Here is a 19,345-nt window from a genome sequence, read left to right as displayed (position 1 = left end):
GAGGCAGAGGCAGTGAGGAGAGGAGATTCCGGCGTCAATATTGGTACGTCAGGACCATTTTTTCGCTGACGGCGTGTTGAATGCGCGCAGCTCGCCCGATCCCTGCGCCGCGGCAAACCTTAACCCATTCAACCTCCGACGTTAATCCCAATGCAGCGGGCAAAGCGGTGGGTGTGGGGAAGGTGCGATGGGTGAACTGCACATTTCGTGGTCAGCATCGTACGACGCTGCTCGTTCAATACCGTGGCGCATGGGGGCATTGTCTTGGGAGATGTATTGGAATGCTGGATGCAGACGTCTACCTTGCGGCGACATGGATGGGTGCGGGAAGATGCCTGCAAGCTCCTCACGTGCTGCCCCCCGGGAGAAATCCGCCATGTGGTTGACCGAGCATTCAACCGGTAGCCTTGCACAAGGCACTGCCAATGAGCGCGTGTACGAAGTGGACAGGTGTTGGCATTGGCACCATCGAACCAGCTTCATCTTCGCTGCACCTCCACTTCCCGCAAAGACCTCGTAATTAGCCGTGGTGCGCCAGTGTTTGCGCGCAAGGCCAGTTGAAGCCGCAGCAGCAACCATGCCCGAAACAGCGTCATCCACGCCGCGGGCGGGGCGGACAACGGTCCCAACCTGCATTAGCCTCCCGCTCAATCCAGGGACCAGCATGGCCAACAAGATTTGGCGTGGACACCTCACCGTCCGACTTTGCCGGCACACACCGCACTGTACACCCATTGCCAGTTGCACACCCCGTGCTCGACGTGTAAACAATTCCAGCGACGTTCTGCATTCATTTTCCCCTTGTCCATCCGCGGCTTTTCAAGGAGTGGCCTGTCATTGAATTACTGGTGAGTGTCAGCCTCGCGCCCTTTTTCGGGCGACCCAACTGCCAAATGCCCCCACTTTAAAATCCGGGGTGCGATTTTGCTTGCCTGCGACTGCTGGCCCAAAAAAATCCCATTGCACGAGAAACGACATCCACTAATCGCCAGCAGCAGCACAACCCAACTGCCATCACCACCACTCCATCCACCGTCTCTCCCTCACCATCATGTCCGCCAAATCCATCCTCGAGGCCGACGGCAAGGCCATCCTCAACTACCACCTCACCCGCGCTCCTCTCATCAAGCCCACCCCACTGCCGCCCCCATCCACCCACAACCCTCCCGCCAAACTCGCCTCCATCAAGTTCGAAGCCGGCGACGACATCAACGGCGTCCTCGATGCCGCCGAGGCCCAGTTCCCCTTCCTCCTCGCACCCGGTGCCAAATTCGTCGCCAAGCCAGATCAGCTCATCAAGAGACGAGGCAAGTCGGGTCTGCTGAAGCTCAATGCCACATGGCCCGAGGCCAAGGAGTGGGTGGCCGCGAGAGCGAACAAGGCCCAGAAGGTCGAGCATGTCGAGGGACACTTGAGGACGTTCCTTGTTGAGCCGTTTGTGCCGCATCCCCAGGAGACCGAATACTACATCAACATCAACTCTGTCCGAGAGGTGAGCAAGCACTGTGCACACTTCCGTCAGGCTTAAACCCCTACTAACCTAATGTGTTCAGGGCGACTGGATCCTCTTCTACCACGAAGGCGGTATCGACGTCGGCGATGTCGATGCCAAAGCCGAGAAGATGCTCATCCCCGTCGACCTCTCCCAATTCCCCAGCAACGAGGAGCTGGCCGCTGGCCTACTCAGACAAGTCCCCAAGGGCCTGCACAACGTCCTCGTCGACTTCATCTCCCGCCTCTACGCCGTTTACGTCGACTCCCAATTCACCTACCTCGAAATCAACCCATTGGTCGTCATCCCCAACGCCGATGCCACCTCCGCTCAAGTCCACTACCTCGATCTCGCCGCCAAGCTCGACCAGACTGCTGAATTCGAGTGCGGTGCCAAATGGGCCGTTGCTCGCTCGCCCGCCGCTCTCGGCATGCCAGTTGGTGCTCCCAAGGACGGCAAAGTGAGCATCGACGCCGGCCCACCCATCGACTTCCCCGCCCCCTTCGGCCGCGAGATGAGCAAGGAAGAGGCCTACGTCGCTGAAATGGATGCAAAGACCGGTGCTTCCCTCAAACTCACCATCCTGAACTCTCAGGGCCGCATCTGGACCCTCGTGGCCGGTGGTGGTGCGTCAGTCGTGTACGCCGACGCCATTGCCTCCGCCGGCTTCGCTTCCGAGCTGGCCAACTACGGCGAGTACTCGGGTGCGCCGACGGAGACGCAGACCTTCCACTACGCCCGCACCGTCTTTGACCTCATGCTGCGCGCCCCGCAACACCCCGACGGCAAGGTCCTCTTCATCGGAGGCGGCATTGCCAACTTCACCAACGTGAGTGCCAGTCCAGCTACTATCCCATTAAATACACTAAGCTAATACTCCCGCACAGGTCGCCAGCACCTTCAAAGGCGTCATCCGCGCGCTCCGCGACGTCGCGCCCCTGCTCGTCGAGCACAACGTGCACATCTGGGTGCGCCGCGCCGGCCCCAACTACCAGGAGGGCCTGAAGAACATCAAGGCCGTCGGCAAGGAGCTCGGGCTCACCATGAAGGTCTTTGGGCCGGAGATGCACGTCTCGGGCATTGTGCCGCTGGCGCTCGTGCCGGGCAAGTGGAATGAGAGTATCAAGGAGTTTGAGGGTTAGAGTGTTGTAATCGTGGTCATGGGCGATGGCGAAGGAGTAGATTAGAGTCTTGTCTTAACTTTGTATGTTGCTTGGCGCTGTAGATCATGGGCGAAGCTCTGCTTTTTCACTGAATCAAGAAGACCTCCCTCTGAGACCAAATACGATACTGTTTCAAGTTCTATTGATTAGACACGCCGTGGACAACACGCGGCTCGGGCCCGCAATCTGCCCATGGTCGCGTCACAGGACGGCACATCTGTTGTTAATTGTGATCTCCTTCACGTGCTAATCCCAAATTTCAACTCGATGGATCCAACGAATGGCGTATGTGATTTCGCAAAGCTACCTATGTACCGCGCATGTAATACCGTAGGTACTGATAGCCTCCGCGCTGAAACGCCTGACGATCCGCTGGAATTCATCGACACCAAGGATGGATTGCCACCTTATTATGTCAGAAGTCTGTCAACCTGATGTTGTTGGTTTGCCACCATACACGTGGTCGGCTGTTTCAACTTTGTTCCGACTGCACTCCCTTTTCCATGAAGTCGAGATGTTCGGCCTCCTGCAATGAAGCACACATACTTAGCTGGCGAAGATGCCCGCAGAGGGACATCGAATTGTCACCACAGATCAAGAAAGCGCCTTCTTCTACCCCAGGGTCGTGTTCGGCACTTGCTTTCACTTGAGCTGAGGCGATTTGCCGAGCGGGTACTCGGAATCGGTACCTCGAGACCCCCCCAATGTGTACTGACTCGACGATTTGAAAGCCCTTCGAACTCCTCATTGCAACTTCCGAACGAAGTCTCGCACTGCCGGGGACCATCACTTCGATCCCCGCAACTTCTTTGCCCCTTTTGATCTTTGTTCGAGACCGGGGTTTCCTGGTCCCTGCCTCCATGCTTGCTTACATGATGGCGATAGACTTCGATGAACCGAGTCGAATGCACACCACCTCGAGCGGGAGCTCGACGGGGATGCGGGCATCGTCCTATCATGGACTCCACGACTCGCCATTGCAACCACATGGCAGATGCCGTTGACATGCAGGGCAAAGTGCAAAGTCTACTTCCGTTCCGCGCCGTGCTGCTCGCGGCCTGATCTTCTTGGCTTTGAACTATGTTGCTTACTATACGTGGTAGATTCTGCTTACCGAGTGGCGGCCAGATGCTCGCGGACCGGCATCCGCTGCGCGAGAGCAGATGATGGTGCATTGCCACCTTTCGGCCATGCAGTGGTCTTCGAGAGATAGCAGGTCGTGGCGCTCATCACCTCGTGACCACAGAGTAGCATTCGAGAGCTTGCAGGTCGTGAGTGCGAACACCCTCTCCTAACCACGGAGCAAAATTCGAGAGTTTGCAGAACATAGGTGAGAACGTGTGTGAGAAGGGGAGGGCGATGGCGAGCGCACGGCCATACAACTGACGCGGCGTGCAGATTCGCGCGCTGCCGCGATACTCGGTCTACACATTGCGGTATTTTGTAGACACACGAACATGAGGCGCCATGGGGTGTAAAGCGGCAGTAACTTCCCCGTATACCTTAGCTTCTAAGGCTGAGTAAGGCTTTGATACAACCAGACTTCTGCCACCCTGCATGCGGTAAGGTCCAGCCTCGATGGCTACCGTGACATCTGTACGGCGATCGCAGCTCTATTCGGCAGTACATCAAGGCCTGCCCTAGCTTCCTCTTGAGTAAGGCGGGGTGGTTGAGGGTCTTGAGGATGGGTTTATATCAAATCCGACTCGACTCGCAAGGCTGTGCTCAGATCCCCTCCCAAAGCTTACCCTTCTTTTCAATCCGAAATGGATTCCGCCGCGGATCTCAAGGCTCCTGCCAGTGCCACTCATCGAAGCGTCGATGACGAGAAAGACTTCGCGAACACGAAAGGAGAGACCTTACAAGCAACAGAACCAAACGGCAATTCAGACTCTGAACGGTCCGATGACAGACCCGAAGCCCGGACATGGCGCACATCGTTCTTGTACTTCGGACCACTCTCCGGCATCGTTGCTATGTTACTCGCCGCAGCCTCTGTTGTCGCATGCCTGGGGGTTCTGGCGGGCTCTGACGGGCAGAGTGTTGATGGTTGGAAGACTCCTCCATCGACTTACATCGCCATCTTCACCGCCATCGCCAACATGTCGATGCGATATGCCGCTATACAGGGCGTGTTCATTGCCTGGTGGCGGAGTGCTTCTAAGGGGAGTACTCTCGCTCGTCTCGAAACATCCTGGCGCTCAGGCTTTATGCTTCGAGGTAAAGTCTCGTTCGAGGGTGACTGAATTTTCACGGCTGTTGCTAATTCTTGACCCGCAGGAGCGATCACGGCCGGTCGTCGCATGGGCTTACTCGGATTTGCTTGTATCTGCTCCACAATCGTTGTGGTCGATGGCCCGCTGATCCAGCGTGCGTCTGGTGTCATTCCCGTTCCTAGCTCCGCCATGGTGCCTCTCAATGTTACAATGACTCCGGAGATCCCTCACTCAGCTACCGGCGGTTGGGTGACAACAACGCAGGCTGGCAGGGCCAAATACAACGGGTTGGTGTTCAACGAGACCATCATTACCGCCAATGGCACGGCACCCAATTTAGTGCAAGGCATCCTTGGTCTCTCATCATTCTATCACGCTACGGACCAATGGAGATATAACTCGCCCCTGGGTGGTGTTATACGAGGTTGTCCAGGCAGATGCCTGGCCAAGCTCGAGGCACCTGCAATGTTTCCAGTGGACTGTAAGACCGGAAGTCTCCCTGTTGACTTTCATATTATCTATCCCAACACAAGTTCTGTCGCGGAGCAATCCACTCCTCCGCTGGAGTCGGACTCGTTCGCCACAGCCACGAGGCTCGTAGCCAACGGTCAAGAATCAATCAGCGTCTTTGCGGCTTTTGGGGACATCCAAGACAACGGCACCGGAACTCTGCATTACCGTACATGCATTTTTCGCTCCGGCATTGGGTCATACGACATATCCATCGAAAACGACCAGATTGTGATGGAGTCGTTGCAAAACCCGAGGTTCGTCGCCTTTGCTAATAACACCGCCGTCGACAACTCGATGTCAAAGACGGTTGGTGGCCACCCCTCAACGCTTGCGGGCATATCGAGTTCGATGAAGACAGAGATGGATTCGCTGGTCAGCTTCTACCGGGACAGTAGCTTCTCGGGAACACTCGAGCCTTTCTTAGATGGACTACTGTCCCAGCAATTTGCCATACCTTCACCTTATTTCAACTCATACAGCGACCCCTTCGACTTTTTGGTGAACAGAATGAACAGGCTTATGGTGTACCTGGGAGGTGCGATTGCTTCGAGCAATGATGCGGCCTACTACAACACTTATTACATGGACCCCGGACTATCTCCACACACCGTCATCAATGGAGCCGTACAGGGAATGGTGAGCGTCTACCACACCACCTACTACTGGTTCCTTGGGGCGGCGCTCATCGAACTTTCGTGTATTGCCGTGGTCGCACTGACATACTGGGGCTGGTGGAGGATGGGAAGGCCTGTGTCGCTGTCCCCACTCGAGATTGCAAAGGTAGGACAGTCCTGCGCTCGCAGAACATGAGAGAATCCGGCTGACATCACACTCCACAGGCATTCAGATCTCCTCTGCTGGCGGAATACAACTCGAACTCGACCGGCCGCGAACTGGCTGCTGAAGCTGGCGAAGTCTCCCTCAAGTACGGTGTTCTAGTCGACGACAAGTCAGACGGACAGACACAACTTGCATTTGGCGATCCTGCCCTCGTCTCTCAGCCAGTGAAGGGAATGCGATTCGACAAGTGAATGTGTTCTGGAACGGAGACTGGAGACCGAATTGGATGTACCTGTTTCATTGTATGATGAGTCATGTATTTCATATGTATCATCTTATTTCTATGCAATCTCAGTACTCCGAGTGTAACGAACGTCGCTGGCAATCGTAGTCGGACAAAACTGCTCATTATTGAGGTGAAGCAGCCGTTCACGTGACGCAGCCGTACCCTAACCGAATGAGGCAACTACCGCCGGGAATTCCCGCTCGCGAGACTCGAAATTTGCCAAACCGCGAACTCCACGTCTACATCCAACTACCTCTGTCCAACACCTCTCCGTATCTCGGCGCATCCTCTCCCACAACACGCAACCGCGCGCATTACCTCCCAACACCCTTCATAGCCATGTCTGTAAGTCACAACTACCACCCCTGCATTCCCACCAACCGCGCAAAAGCTAACAAAGATACCAGTTCGTCCCCCTCAACCCCCGACCAATGCTCCAATCCCTGTACGTCTCTCGCCCACCTCGACCCCCTTCCTCCCTTCATCCAGAAGAAACACACTCTTAACACTCCAGCAGCGTCAACGAAGAAGTCACCATCCGCCTAAAATGGGGCCAAACAGAGTACACGGGCCGGCTGGTGTCGGTGGACAGCTACATGAACGTGCAGCTGTCGGGCGCGGAGGAGTTTGTCAATGGGCGCAGCACGGGGAGTTTGGGGCAGGTGTTGATTCGGTGAGTTGCTTCACACTTGGGCTTGGGCGTGGGCGTTTCCGGCCGGCTTTCTCGACGGCGCTTTGGGAGAGGAATTGGTGGTGCTGACTGGGGATCACTAGGTGTAATAACGTGCTCTGGATTTCGGGCAAGGGGGGTAAGGCGGTTGATACGAGGATGGAGGGTTGAGATTCCTGAGAGAATAATCACAAAGCAACCCGTGATCAAGAGGTGGAGCGAGCAGGAAAGCGACGCCGCGCCAATGCGATGGTTCTCGTGGGCAAGTGCTGGGAATGGGCTCTGGGCCAGGCGGAAGGATATGAACAGCAGCATCATTCACCGCACGGAGCGGCGTGCTGTGGAGTCAGAGGGGGTGGCTGCGGCCTGCGTCTTGCGGTGCCTACGAACGGTCGGGATGGTTGCTCCAAAAGGATGACCGCAGAGCTCCTTTGATATCTGCACGATTGGCGGGGTCAAAGGTTCGAAAGCATCCAGTACACTGATATGATAGCACGAATCGAAAGAATTGCATTCATCACTTCACTGTCATCTCTATATTTCCGCACGTAAAGTAAACTGCGCGAGTCGCGTAGGTCGTACGAAGTAAATGGGTATCCGCATCGTAATACTCCTCCACTCCCTCCAAGCAGGACGACAACGCCAAAACCCCAGAAAAGAAGAACATGACCACCTACCCACCATCACACCCTCTCAACAGGCACCACAGGCCTCTGCCACGCCAAATCATGAACCTCATCCACCACCTCACTCTTCTGCTTCAACTCCCAGCTACCCACCCTCTCATGCCCGCCGCGCGGCGGACTCCCCGGCGTCTCCTCGGCACTCACCACCGCTCCGCCCTTGGGGATAACGAGATCCGTATCCGACGCCAGTTTGCGACTCCCCTTGTACCCGCCCGCATCATTCGGGCGGCCATGGGTGCGATGCAGTCGGACGCCCGCGAAGAGCATGAAAGCCGCGAAGAGCAGGGCGGCGAAGACGAGGGCGACGAGGGCGCCGATGACGCCTGCGATTGCTGGACTAATTTTTTGAGAGGAGGTGGAGGAGGAAGGGGTAGAGGAGGGGCAGAAGGGGCTTGAGGCGCCGCATTCGGTGCACCAGTCTGCTGGCGTGCCGGGGATGATGGAGTAGAATTCGTTTTCGAAGTCCGGCCAGGAGAGGGAGGTGCTGTCCGGGCCGAGCTGGAAGAGGGGGTAGGCTTGGTATTGGCCGGTGGTGCCGTTTTGGAAGTAGAACATGACGAACAGGTCGTTCAGGTCGGAGGGGAAGGCGGCGTCGCCTGTGCCGTCGGTGTAAGAGAAGAGCTCGAAGACGGCCGTCGAGGCGAATTCGGGGATGCCGAGGAAGTTGCTGTCCCAGGTGTTTAGGCTAGTGAGGGCGAAGAGGGACATGAGGGGCTGGAAGTCGCCGAAGAGCAGGTTGAGTTTGTAGCTTTGGCCTTGCGTTTGCACGGCTGCTTGCAGCTGGCCGAGGATCTGCGAGGCGAGGAAGTTGCCGGCGATGGTGGAGACGCTGCCGATGGCTGCGGAGAAGTCTTGATCGGTGACGTTGTTGATTGCGTTGAGGTTGCCTGGGTGCAGCGGTGAGCAGGGTGTGATATGAAGGAGAGTGGAGAGGATTGCAGACTCACCATACCACCCATTGATCAGCTCACTCGCATACCAACCAAGAAGATCGAGATACGGCGTCCCCGTCGCCGGATCCGAGAACGCCTTCGAGCTCAATACGGCCGAGACGTTGACATCGTAGTTGTTCTGATAATTGAGATAATCCCAGATCGGCCAGGCTTCGTAGGCGCTCCATACATTGCTCGGGACGATGCCTTGCAGCAATGCCTCACCGACGGCCTGGTATATAGAGGCGGTGGAATCCGCAAGATCGGTCAACGCTTGTGAACCCTCGTAAGTCTCGATTACATAGTCAAACGCCGGACAGTTGATTTGAGCATTGAGGAAGACGGATTCGGGGTCGTTGAAGCTGTAGGTCTGGATGAGGGGATACTGGTAGCCGCCCAGTGGGCCTTCGACCTGCACAGACGGACGTCAGAATAGCAAATCGGTATAGACATGCCGGAGGGGCTTCAAACGAACCTGCGTGCCATTGGAGAGCGTAGTGCTGGTATTAGAAGGAGGATAAAAGCCCTGCAAAAACGCCTGGGCAGTAGCAGCGGTGTACTGATAATCCGGCGAGCCCACATACACCTGCTCAATATTGACAGAGTCGGGGTTCAAGCCGAAGATGGGCGCCGTGCCGACGCCATTGCCGGTATACTGGCCCAAGTAGCGCGAGCGGAGGTAGGAGCCGGCGGCGTAGGCTTGCTGAGCGCCGAGGGCGGTGAGGACGGTGGGGTTGGGGTTGAAGACGGCGGGCGTGCGCTCGCCGGTGCGGGTGAAGACGACGCTCGACCAGACGGTGTAGAAGGAGTTGTTGAGTTGGGCGGAGACGTGGGGGATGGAGAGGCAGAGGACGGCGGCTAGGGCGGTGAGGGGAGCCATTGGGTGTGGGGGGTGCGGTGGTGGACTTTGTCGACTTGCTAGCGACGAGGGAGGAGTGCAATTGAAACAGGACCTGCCCGACTGGTCTACACAGTCATCGAGAAAAAGACAACCCGACGAGAGGAGGAAGAGAGCATGGACACCGAGGGAAGAGTCGGAGATAAAAGAAACAGGACAAGAGAGCTCTCACCTGCGCGAGCACGTGCGTCAAACCAACCGGGTACCTGATAGCATCACCGTCCGCCCGTCAGTCATGCAGAAAGTCTATAACCAGGGAACCTGGTCGGTGGACCACTGGCGTGGCGTGGTGCAGCGGCTCGAGGAAGAGTCGAGTGAGACGTGCAGTCGAGCTTGTCTGCATGCGGCCTGAAGCTTTTGGAGGGGTAGTGGGAAGGGTGACGATAGCGGGGCGCGGGGCATTGCGCGAGCTTCGAGCTGGACGGAGCTGGTCTCGCTTGTGCTTGCTTGCTGTCGCTTTGATGGCCCGGATTGATCGATGAGTTATGGCAATGGATGGAGGACGATGCGCTCGTGCAAACCCGTCACCGTCGCAGTAAACCAGTAGACAGACCGGACACCACCTGTCAATGCATGTCGTGACAGGGTAACATCCCCAACTCCCCGCATCCCGGCATCGGCCGGAAACGAGAAATCAAGAGGCTGGAACATCGTGCACGATCCACGGTCAAGCCACGAGCTCGGCACCACTTCCGCTGCGAGACACCACACCTCATTCCCAAAAGAACTCGAACCCAAACAGTCATCATCAACAAACCCAACACCCCGGCACCGTCCAAAGGAGGCAGAAACTCCCACCACCATGGCCACGCCCAACTTCCCCCTCCTCTCCATCATCCTCTATTGGATCCTCGCCATCTGGCCTCACGGCCACGCCGTTGTTCTCGCCTCCAAAGGCAACCTGAGCCGCCACGACAACCGCAACCCCAAAGCCTCCAGCTACACGGAGAGCGTGAAGAAGCGGCTGGGCGCGAAAGAGTTTGCTGCCTGGGAGCGCGCCGAATCATGCCACCGCAACCACCTCGAGAACATGCCGCTCTTCTGCGCCGCCATCTTTGCCGGCCTGCTGGCGGAGCGGCAGATTGGTGCCAGCTCACGTGGATTGAATGAGTTTGCTGGCGGCTGGTTGGTGATTCGCGTGTTGTATACGATTAATTATTTGAGAACCGACACGCTGAAAGGGAGTTATATTCGCTCTGTCCTGTGGTACATTGGCTCCTTCTGGGCCATATATGTCATCGGCGCGGCCGCTTTCGCGCTCGGGACGTAGAGGAGATGCATCTGTTGCGTAGTTAGCCGTGATCATGACGAGGATGGCGAGGGGAGGACGTATAAAAAAGATGTGTCTGCCACCTCTCTCCCCTTTGCAGGCTTGAGAGGCGGCACAATTCGGCCCCTTGTCGACTGCTCGTCGTCGCCGGGGCCCTTCGATCGCTTCCACAGTCTCCGCAGCCCGCATTCAGCATTGGACGGATATCAAGCAGTCTCATCCTCATCACTGGCCACAGAACATTATCAGAAGCTGGTCAGAGAGCAGCAGACTCATACAACACCTTTCAGCAGACCGGCAGTTGCAAGGAGCAGACAAGCCAAAGCTTTGAGCACTCAGAGAGGTCCCACCCACTCGCAAATGTTGCCCCAGTCGCCTTCAAGCACCGCAGGAGCCAGCTGCCATCCACCCAGCTCACACGAGTTGCACATCATGGCCACGACTTGAGACCGCCGACTCCACGCCCTTCGAATAGCCTTTAACAGGACCACGAATCCTGTTTCCACCAATGTTCCAGCTCTCAGCATCGACTTGAAGCTTCCAAAGAACCGTTGTCAATAGACTTCAATCATCCGTCTTCCACCTGCCTCAATACCAGCCTGGAAATCTCCACCGTCTTCTCCACAAACCAACATCAATACCACCCACTCGCACCAGGTCGTTACACCAGTCGATCCAGTCCTCGGAGAAGTCGTCTTCCGCATGCCCTCTGTATGTGTAGCAAAGCACTCCCGCTCAGAGACAAGTCTTTAGTTTCCATCTCGCCGCTCAGACCTCGCACCCTTGCAGGCATGAGGCAAGAGCATGGAGAGGCAAATTTTGAGCCAACGGACAAAGTACATCTACAAAAACCGCTTGCCTTCTCACGTGTGAGGTGAGGCTGCTCTGCTGGACCTTCCCCGTCATGAAGCAGGAAGCGCAGGCATTTTGGTGTTGGATTCGGCGCTCATCGATCGACGGCCATTCGTGAGCGTAAGAGCTCCAATGGTCGGAGATGATTGACGCGGCTGATCGGACAATCGCATTGCAGGAGACTGCAGAAAGTGCGAACCGTGCCAGTAGCTGGTGCTGTGGCACGGGCAATGAGGATAGGCCTGGGTCAGAGAGGGGGGGTGGGGTTTGGTTTGGCTTTCTGCTGATGCAGCGTAGCGCTTGTGAGAGGTGTACAGGACGTCTTCGCTGCCTTCTGAGTTCATGGCGATGAATATCCGCAGATGGCAAGTGGTCCTGAGTGCGTACCGACTCCGAGTGCAATGGTCGAAAGCAAAAGCGCAGCGAGAAAGCGCAACACCTGCCGCAGCGATCCAGCAATGACCGACACTTCTGAATTGGCAAGATAAATGAGGGGCGGGAACTATGACATGCCCGTTGTGACCGCACGGCAAGCTCCCCTCTGTGTGTAAGCTGGATCGCCTCGCTATACGCTTGATACTACAAAGCATACTTCTGACGAGGTCGATCGAAGCGATGATGGAGGTAGAGCGAGCCGCGCAGTCTGTGTGTAGGCCAAGATCTCAGAAGACCAAGAAACTGTCATGTTCTTCTCATCGTCTTTTCAAGTTCAGCAGTCGGTCAAAGCCTTCACACCAGCGACAGACACCACTGAAGATGCTAATGTTGTACCCTCAAGCAAGCTCTTGCTTCGTGCAACCCAAAGCCAGCATAACAGACCGCAAGCCAGTCGTACAGAGAGTCCGTTGAATCCATGGGCAGCACGTGAAGATCCTCAAGACAATCTCAAGAATGGAGAAAGCCCGACACAAAGTATCTCTCGCCCAAACCGTCCGGCATCTCCAGACCGGCCAGAGTTCCACTCAAAGCTGCCCATAACATGATCAGAGCATAGAGTCCAGTCAGGTGGCCTTGACGCGCGCCTTCCACGAAGGTCTTCCCTAATAGACGCATAAAGCCACCCGATTACCGCTCGTCCACATCCCTCGCTGCTCTTTCGAGGAGGAGGTCTGCTTGGAAGCACCGGATATTCCAGCAACCTTTTGACACCTCTTCCCTCTGTCGCAGCCGAGACGTCGGCAGAGTTCGGAGAGCGCTAATCAGAGAAGCCAGCAGCTTCTTTCCACCCTGCATGCTTGCAAGACAAGACAGGCAGAGGTATCCAGACCGCGATGCAACCGAGGAGAATTTGCTTAGGGTTAAGTTTCCAGAAACAAGCCGCATGCAACCCAATACACTTCTCCTGTCGGCTGTTCCCCACCACCGCGGAGCACCTGCGAATATACCGTGCTGTGAGGTTCGCTAGGGTGCTGATCGTGATGATGGAGAGCGACCGAGGGAGTCGTGCAAGAGCGACAGTCGCGAAGACTGCTTCCCACCACGTCGTGAGACGTGTGGGACATGGGGCGTTCGGAGGACTATGGGGAGGGTATGTGCTTGGGTGGTTGATGTGGTGAGAGGCATGCGGTTGACGGCGACTCGGAGGGGCTTGGAAGGACCGGGTTCGCGATGTTTGGCGGTGGGAGTGGTGGCTTGGTGGGTTGATCAGTGGATCAGGTGAAGAAACGAAACAGGATGCGCGTCAGGGTGGAGTTGTGGACATCTAAGATATCCAGGATGTCGTGGCAGAGAGAAGCATTCAGGCAAGGTTGACGTGGGAAATGCCCGAGATGGTGGCTGGAGCGCGTTGCCCCACTTACGCGCTAGTGCCACGCTACACGTGACCGGGGATTCACCTCAAGAACGACGTCCATCGCGTTCTTCTTTCCGAACACACCGTGTGAAACCCGGTTATACGAAAGGTGGCGGCAGCCAAGCAATATCCTACCTGCACTTGGATGCCATTGTCCGCGGAGTGTCAAAAGGAGGGTCTGCACAAGCGTTGCCGCCCTTCCACTCGCGACAAACCGCAGCTCTTCAATCCAACACGTGGGCTCGTCCGGCTGACGGCTGCAGATCCTCCCATAACTCCCGTGGCCTCGCGAGCCTCGCCGCCAGCATGTGGCTGCGGACTAGATCTCGCACTTCGCTCCGAGAAGGCAATTCCAGTACGCAAAAGATGGGCATGGACAGCGCACGTTTCCATCCAACTGGCCATTGATCTGCGATTCCCATGCCCACCCCAGCATCTGCAAGGACGGGGGCATTGCCACGTTTTTCGCTAGAAAAGAACCTTAAGCCGCCGAAGATAGCGTCTGGATTGGAGGTAGGTGATCATCCAGGTACATAAGGACCGCTCGAGAAGCCGTTTCTTCAATCCCTCTCACTTGTCAATCATCGTTCTTCCCAGTCCAGTGTTGAGCAATGGATATCGACGACAAGAAAGCCACTGGCGACACCGTCGTCCACACCTCTTCCGCGCCGCCTTCGGATGAGATTGGATACGTACAGGATGTCGCTTTGCAGAAGGTCAAGAAGATCTCCGGCACCATTACTGTCATCGTCTCCGGCCTAGCGCTCTTCAGCGATGGATACAATGCCCAGGTCATGTAAGTGCAGGATGCCACTTTACAGAAGATCGAGGAGGCCTCTAATGCCCAGGTTAGTGGCTACATGGAGCCGCTCTTCAAGAAATTGTACAAGGAAGGCTTCACCAGCGAGATCGGAACCCGACTGTCGAATAGCTACTTGATCGGAGAGATCTTTGGCATGTTGTTCTTCGGCTTCCTCATTGACAAGATTGGCCGACGTACTGGTGTTATTTTCGCGACTGCCTTCCTTGTGCTGGGAATTGTTATTGCAACTGCTTCGTCGGGTTATGTAAGTCGACGTGCTCTCCCCGGGGAGACAAAGGTGAGAGGGCTAACCGCGTACAGTCTGAGCTCGGCTTGTTCTGGATGATGATTGTCGGTCGTGGCATTGCCGGCTTCGGTGCTGGTGGAGTGAGTTGGCGACCGCAACCCTTCACATTGACAAGTGAACTGATCGGCACACAGGAATACCCCACAAGCGGCACCGGTTCGGCAGAAGCCAGTGATGAGAACCTCAAGGTACGCAAACGCCGCGGCATTCTCGTTGCCATCGCCACCGACTTCTCGATCGACTCTGGCTTCGTCATCGCCGGCGTCGTGGTCCTCATCGTGCTCGCCGCCTACAACGACCACACCTCGGTGGGCGTTTGGCGCATCTGCTTCGGACTCGGCCTTGTTCTCCCCGTCACGCTCTTCTTCTTCCGGATGCGCATGATTGACTCTACTCAATACCGCAAGCATGCCATGAAGAGGAAGATCCCCTACGGGCTGGTGATCAGACGCTACTGGAAGCCAATGCTCGGCTGCTCCCTTGCGTGGTTCATGTAGGTCAACCTCAGACAACACCCACACATCAATGGACTGACCACGACAGGTATGACTTTGTGACCTACCCCTTCGGCATCTTCTCCTCCACGATCATCAGCAAATTGAACCCCGAGGGATCGTTGATCCAGAACATTGGACTGGGCACGGCGGTGAACTGCTTCTACCTGCCCGGCTGCATCGTCGGCGGGTTCCTCATGGACAAGATTGGGCGCAAACAGACCATGACCTTGGGATTTGCCTGCTGGGTAAGTTGTGCAGCCTATGCCCTGCATTTAGCACGTCACTGACTTTCGACAGGCGATCCTTGGCTTCATCATCGGAGGCGCGCTCAAGCCCATCCTCACCGTGTTCCCCCTGTTCATCGTGCTCTACGGATTCTTCAATTCATTCGGCGAAATGGGTCCCGGTGGTGAGTCAACTACACCAAACCTCCATGAAAAGGACCCAAACGCTGACACCACCCACAGTCGCCACCTTCCTCTGCGGTGCCGAGTCCTTCCCCACCCCCGTTCGAGGGTAAGTCATTACCACCCCCAACCCCACCTCAGCCTCCACAACTCAACCTAACAACGACGCAGCCACTTCCTCGGCCTAGCAGCAGCAGTCGGCAAAGCGGGCGCAGCAATCGGCACGCAAGTCTTCGCGCCCATCCAAAACTCCTTCAGTAACGACTTCGAAGGCATCCAAGCCGTCTTCCTCATCGGCGCCGCCTTCGCCGCCGTCGGCGGCATCATCGCCTGGACGCTGATTCCCAACCGCGACCGCGAGCTCGAGAGCGAGGACGTCAAGTTCCGCGCGTACTTGGAGGCGAATGGGTTCAGTGGCGACTTTGGCGAGTCGTTGGAGCAGAATATCAAGCATAGTGCTTTTAAGCTTGAGGAGTAGATATCCTGGGGATGTGGACTCCACTGCACGGATCGTTTTGATGAGAGTTTTTGATTAAGAATGAGGGCCGGAGTTGGTGGATACTCAGTATACTCACTGTTTACAGTCTCATCTACCCAACGCAAGGCAGATCAAGTCCGTCAATGAAGCCCCTGTATTGCTGGAAGCGCAATATGGAGTGGATACAGTGATTACGTGAGAGAGCACTGGTGTGCCGCCTCAGGCTGCAAGGCACATCTCCGACACACAATCCCCTCAAATTCCACTCCAGCACTCGCCAAACTCTCGAAAATCAACAGCCCGAGACGCGCCAGACGGGCATGAGCGGAGGATCCCGCCGTACACCCGCTAGCGCCCGCCCTGCTGCGGCCAGCCAGAAGTCACCTTTCGCAAACCTTTAGCCGTAGTCTACAACTTCCTCTTTCAGCCTTCACGCCCCGGGCACGCCACACTATCTCTAAAGAACCCACCTCTTATCGAAGCACCCTCATTCCGCCCTCTCCCGCTCGCCCAGCCCACGGGCATCACCAAGAGCAAGCCACACAGCAAGCATGTCATCCGAACTCACAGACTACGTCACCCTCGTGTCGTCCGACGGCTTCTCATTCGTCGTGCAGCGCTCCTGCGCGTGCATCAGCGGCGCTATCAAACGCATGCTAGATCCGGCGTGTAGGTTCCTCTTTTTTTTTTCTCCCTTGCTCCCCCCCGGCCGCCTCCAATGGCTTGCCCTCGGGGCCCATGTGCTACTGATGCAAGCCCTACGCGTCAGCTCGTTACATTACCCACCCTGATCCGTGATCACGGTGCATGTAACGAAGAGATCATGAACGGTTCGCTGACGCTGCTTCTCTTGCACAGACGGCTTTACGGAGTCGAGGACCAACACGTGCCGCTTTGAGAACATGAGGTACGCCACAGACAAACGCGATAGAGACAGAGCGAATCATTGAATTTAACATGGCTGTCTGTCCGGCAGCGGCGCCGTGCTCGAGAAAGTGTGCGAATACTTCTACTACAAGGAGAAATACCAAGACGCCAAAGACGCGCCGGACATGGACTTTCCATTGGAGCTGGCGCTGGAGTTGCTGATTGCGGCGGATTATCTTGATGGTATGTGGTTGTGATTGCTGCTGCCGCTGCTTCATTTTCGCTTCTTACGGCTAGTTTGCTAACTTTCGCCTTTCTGCCAGTCTGAGCGGAATTTCGAAGAATCGAGGACTCTTTGTGACATTTGGCATGGCGTTCAAGCGTGGTGTTTTCGAATAAGTTGATAGACAAGTTCTATGTTCAAGCAAGGAAAATTTCATGACAATGCCATCCCTATTCATCCAAGATCCGGTCGAGTCGACTGCAGCGCTTGAAGGGTGTCGTTGAGGTGTTGCCAGAAGCTGGAAGGGAGTTTGCAATCAGCGCTGCTCCAGACAGGAGGATTATAAGGCAGTGAAGACTTACAGCCCGGCATCGACACTTGTGCCGAAAGCATGGCAGTCTGCGTGGCTTCCCAGGCTCAACTTCAGAGCCGCGAGGGTGGGTCGGAGGTAGTTGTCGTTAGGGACAGCTTCGCGCACGGCAGCATACGCCTGTGCGGGCGTGATGAAGTCTTCGTCGATGTGGAGCGTCTCGGACAGCTCCACCAATCTGCGATTAGCCATCATCGGTCAGCAGTCGTCTCAGATCCCCACCAGCCCGAATCACGTACTTGTCGATTTCCGAATGCGGAAGGATCCACTTGTCAGACTCATCCTGCTGAAGGCTTCCGGCCATGTTGTAGTCAAGGAATGCATTGGGCTGCGCCCGTTTCCCCGGCGGCGCCTGCGCGCTCTGGAACACGGCTTGCGTAGCGGTGAGGGCGTGGCCGTGGTTCTTGATCACCGGATCAATCTCTGGGACCGTAACGTTTGGGCTGATGCCGGGATGGTGCACGTGCAGCCGACACGGCCATTCCAAAGCCATGATGAAGTCGAGTGCGGCCCAGCTGTCCCCTGCCACCGGCGTACGAGGCAGGGGTTTCGGGGGAGAGTCAACGGAGGAGACCTCGGAAGAGCTCCAGGTGAGCTCGGGCACGTCAAGGAACCAGCGCTCTTTGCCAATGTCGGGATCCATGCGCAGGTCGATGGCGGCGCCGCCCAGTTGACTTAAGCTGTCTGGCGCAGGAGTGGATTCGAGGCCCAGGGCATCCATTCGCGTGTCGATCGACTGCTTGGCCAGGTACTCCTTGATCGCGGCATTCTGGTGGGCCAGCGCGTTCTTCTCGCTGTTGACCATGGCGTCGAGATGCTGCAGGCGCGCCACCTCGGCTTCCAGGCTGCGGACGTACTCTGCATGTCGGTTTCGATGTCGCCTGTTGACGCGATTAGCTGGTGCCAAAACGAAGACGTGCATGGGTCAGCCCACTTCTGCGCTTGATAGACCTGCTGTCTCCGCCGCTGCGTGGGCGTCAGAGGCTCCTCCTTCCCATCCTGGCCCGACTCTTCGCCGTCCGGTTTAAGCATTCGGCTAATGCGACTGCGCTCTGTTCATGAACAGGATGAGTAAGGCGCCGGTCACATGAGTGGGGGTAACAGATAGGGGGGGAAGCATTGCGCGTACTCTTCGTGACACCCGGGTCCTGGTGGACAAACTTGAGGTTGGAGGAGGCCGCCGATGAGCCAGGGCGGGAGGAGCGCTTGAAGAAGCTTTTAAACCCGCCGCTTGATGCGTCAGATTCCGAAGTGGGAGCTGGGCTCGCCACCTGTGCGGCAGGCGCGGCAGTCGTAGTCATGGCTGCCGGTGTCTGCGGCGAGGTGATGCGAGGTGGAATCGACGGGTCCGGAGCGGGCTTAGGTGAGAGGGGTGAGGGGGTATATGAGTGGGAGGCGCGTGGCGCGTGGGTGGCGACTTTATGCCTCAGTTCCACGCGGCAAAGATGGGATAAGGCGGAAGTGCGCAATGGCACAAGGCAAAAGATGGCCAGGTCCTGTCTTCGAGAAGTCGACGCCAATTAAGCTATCCGATTTAGCCAATTATTAGTCAACCAACGGCGGAACCAGGGCCCGTCGGCGCCGACCGCCTTGCCGGTTTGCGGCACCGCGTGGTGCGCGACTAATGTCAGCCGGATACGAGATGAATGGCCATCGGTACGGAGCGGATGGCAGCGCTTTGGCTAATTTCATATCACACTTCGTTCACGATCGACAAATTCCTCTCCGAAATTGTCATGGTATTCCGGGCCTCACATGGCCACATTGGTTGGTGATGGGAGGGCTCAAGGTAGAGATATTTCGGCTAGAGATACTTCTTCTTTGCTCGTTGCATGGGAGCTGGA

General features: G+C 56.6%; 11 protein-coding genes across 11 annotated transcripts; 6 read left to right on the top strand and 5 right to left on the bottom strand.

Moving 5' to 3' along the window:
- Positions 1 to 141: 141 nt before the first annotated feature.
- Positions 142 to 666, bottom strand: BDY17DRAFT_310223 (uncharacterized protein; the record flags this gene model as incomplete). The annotated part of the gene is made up of 1 exon (XM_033735414.1): positions 142 to 666. The coding sequence occupies one exon, from the start codon at positions 664 to 666 to the stop codon at positions 142 to 144; it is 525 nt and encodes a 174-aa protein (XP_033589740.1).
- A 59-nt stretch (positions 667 to 725) lies between these two features.
- Positions 726 to 2,774, top strand: BDY17DRAFT_296941 (uncharacterized protein). Its single transcript, XM_033733518.1, has 4 exons — positions 726 to 848; positions 996 to 1,492; positions 1,554 to 2,321; positions 2,380 to 2,774. Exons 2-4 carry the CDS (start codon positions 1,052 to 1,054, stop codon positions 2,632 to 2,634), a joined length of 1,464 nt encoding a protein of 487 aa, XP_033589739.1. The 5' UTR covers positions 726 to 848; positions 996 to 1,051; the 3' UTR covers positions 2,635 to 2,774.
- Positions 2,775 to 3,164: 390 nt separating this feature from the next.
- Positions 3,165 to 4,125, bottom strand: BDY17DRAFT_142682 (uncharacterized protein). The gene has a single exon (XM_033729529.1). It carries the CDS (start codon positions 3,828 to 3,830, stop codon positions 3,240 to 3,242), a length of 591 nt encoding a protein of 196 aa, XP_033589738.1. The 5' UTR covers positions 3,831 to 4,125; the 3' UTR covers positions 3,165 to 3,239.
- A 31-nt stretch (positions 4,126 to 4,156) lies between these two features.
- BDY17DRAFT_142652 (uncharacterized protein) lies at positions 4,157 to 6,508 on the top strand. Its single transcript, XM_033729528.1, has 3 exons — positions 4,157 to 4,875; positions 4,936 to 6,164; positions 6,224 to 6,508. Exons 1-3 carry the CDS (start codon positions 4,422 to 4,424, stop codon positions 6,413 to 6,415), a joined length of 1,875 nt encoding a protein of 624 aa, XP_033589737.1. The 5' UTR covers positions 4,157 to 4,421; the 3' UTR covers positions 6,416 to 6,508.
- Positions 6,509 to 6,688: 180 nt separating this feature from the next.
- BDY17DRAFT_296932 (small nuclear ribonucleoprotein F) lies at positions 6,689 to 7,634 on the top strand. Its single transcript, XM_033733517.1, has 4 exons — positions 6,689 to 6,795; positions 6,858 to 6,895; positions 6,968 to 7,123; positions 7,225 to 7,634. The coding sequence occupies exons 1-4, from the start codon at positions 6,790 to 6,792 to the stop codon at positions 7,289 to 7,291; spliced, it is 267 nt and encodes an 88-aa protein (XP_033589736.1). The 5' UTR covers positions 6,689 to 6,789; the 3' UTR covers positions 7,292 to 7,634.
- BDY17DRAFT_280054 (histidine phosphatase superfamily) lies at positions 7,635 to 9,753 on the bottom strand. Its single transcript, XM_033732035.1, has 3 exons — positions 9,214 to 9,753; positions 8,754 to 9,150; positions 7,635 to 8,693 (listed from the first exon to the last, which is right to left on the bottom strand). The coding sequence occupies exons 1-3, from the start codon at positions 9,616 to 9,618 to the stop codon at positions 7,804 to 7,806; spliced, it is 1,692 nt and encodes a 563-aa protein (XP_033589735.1). The 5' UTR covers positions 9,619 to 9,753; the 3' UTR covers positions 7,635 to 7,803.
- Positions 9,754 to 10,238: 485 nt separating this feature from the next.
- BDY17DRAFT_142608 (uncharacterized protein) lies at positions 10,239 to 11,073 on the top strand. Its single transcript, XM_033729526.1, has one exon. It carries the CDS (start codon positions 10,439 to 10,441, stop codon positions 10,904 to 10,906), a length of 468 nt encoding a protein of 155 aa, XP_033589734.1. The 5' UTR covers positions 10,239 to 10,438; the 3' UTR covers positions 10,907 to 11,073.
- Positions 11,074 to 11,620: 547 nt separating this feature from the next.
- BDY17DRAFT_142613 (uncharacterized protein) lies at positions 11,621 to 12,495 on the bottom strand. Its single transcript, XM_033729527.1, has one exon. The coding sequence runs from the start codon at positions 12,346 to 12,348 to the stop codon at positions 11,809 to 11,811; it is 540 nt and encodes a 179-aa protein (XP_033589733.1). The 5' UTR covers positions 12,349 to 12,495; the 3' UTR covers positions 11,621 to 11,808.
- A 1,565-nt stretch (positions 12,496 to 14,060) lies between these two features.
- On the top strand, positions 14,061 to 16,097 carry BDY17DRAFT_142581 (major facilitator superfamily domain-containing protein). The gene is made up of 8 exons (XM_033729525.1): positions 14,061 to 14,346; positions 14,404 to 14,617; positions 14,674 to 14,739; positions 14,794 to 15,152; positions 15,203 to 15,401; positions 15,454 to 15,565; positions 15,624 to 15,672; positions 15,735 to 16,097. Exons 1-8 carry the CDS (start codon positions 14,162 to 14,164, stop codon positions 16,039 to 16,041), a joined length of 1,491 nt encoding a protein of 496 aa, XP_033589732.1. The 5' UTR covers positions 14,061 to 14,161; the 3' UTR covers positions 16,042 to 16,097.
- Positions 16,098 to 16,314: 217 nt separating this feature from the next.
- BDY17DRAFT_296925 (putative transcriptional elongation regulator Elc1/Elongin C) lies at positions 16,315 to 17,429 on the top strand. The gene is made up of 4 exons (XM_033733516.1): positions 16,315 to 16,710; positions 16,900 to 16,948; positions 17,018 to 17,151; positions 17,232 to 17,429. Exons 1-4 carry the CDS (start codon positions 16,593 to 16,595, stop codon positions 17,234 to 17,236), a joined length of 306 nt encoding a protein of 101 aa, XP_033589731.1. The 5' UTR covers positions 16,315 to 16,592; the 3' UTR covers positions 17,237 to 17,429.
- On the bottom strand, positions 17,129 to 18,998 carry BDY17DRAFT_296914 (uncharacterized protein). Its single transcript, XM_033733515.1, has 4 exons — positions 18,436 to 18,998; positions 17,741 to 18,382; positions 17,494 to 17,679; positions 17,129 to 17,429 (listed from the first exon to the last, which is right to left on the bottom strand). Exons 1-4 carry the CDS (start codon positions 18,531 to 18,533, stop codon positions 17,366 to 17,368), a joined length of 990 nt encoding a protein of 329 aa, XP_033589730.1. The 5' UTR covers positions 18,534 to 18,998; the 3' UTR covers positions 17,129 to 17,365.
- Between the last annotated feature and the right edge of the window lie 347 nt (positions 18,999 to 19,345).

This window comes from Neohortaea acidophila (assembly GCF_010093505.1).
Source record: "Neohortaea acidophila strain CBS 113389 unplaced genomic scaffold BDY17scaffold_5, whole genome shotgun sequence".
Taxonomy (NCBI): domain Eukaryota; kingdom Fungi; phylum Ascomycota; class Dothideomycetes; order Mycosphaerellales; family Teratosphaeriaceae; genus Neohortaea; species Neohortaea acidophila.
The sequence above is the reverse complement of the archived record's forward strand: the minus strand, read 5'-3'. Positions and strand labels throughout refer to the sequence as shown.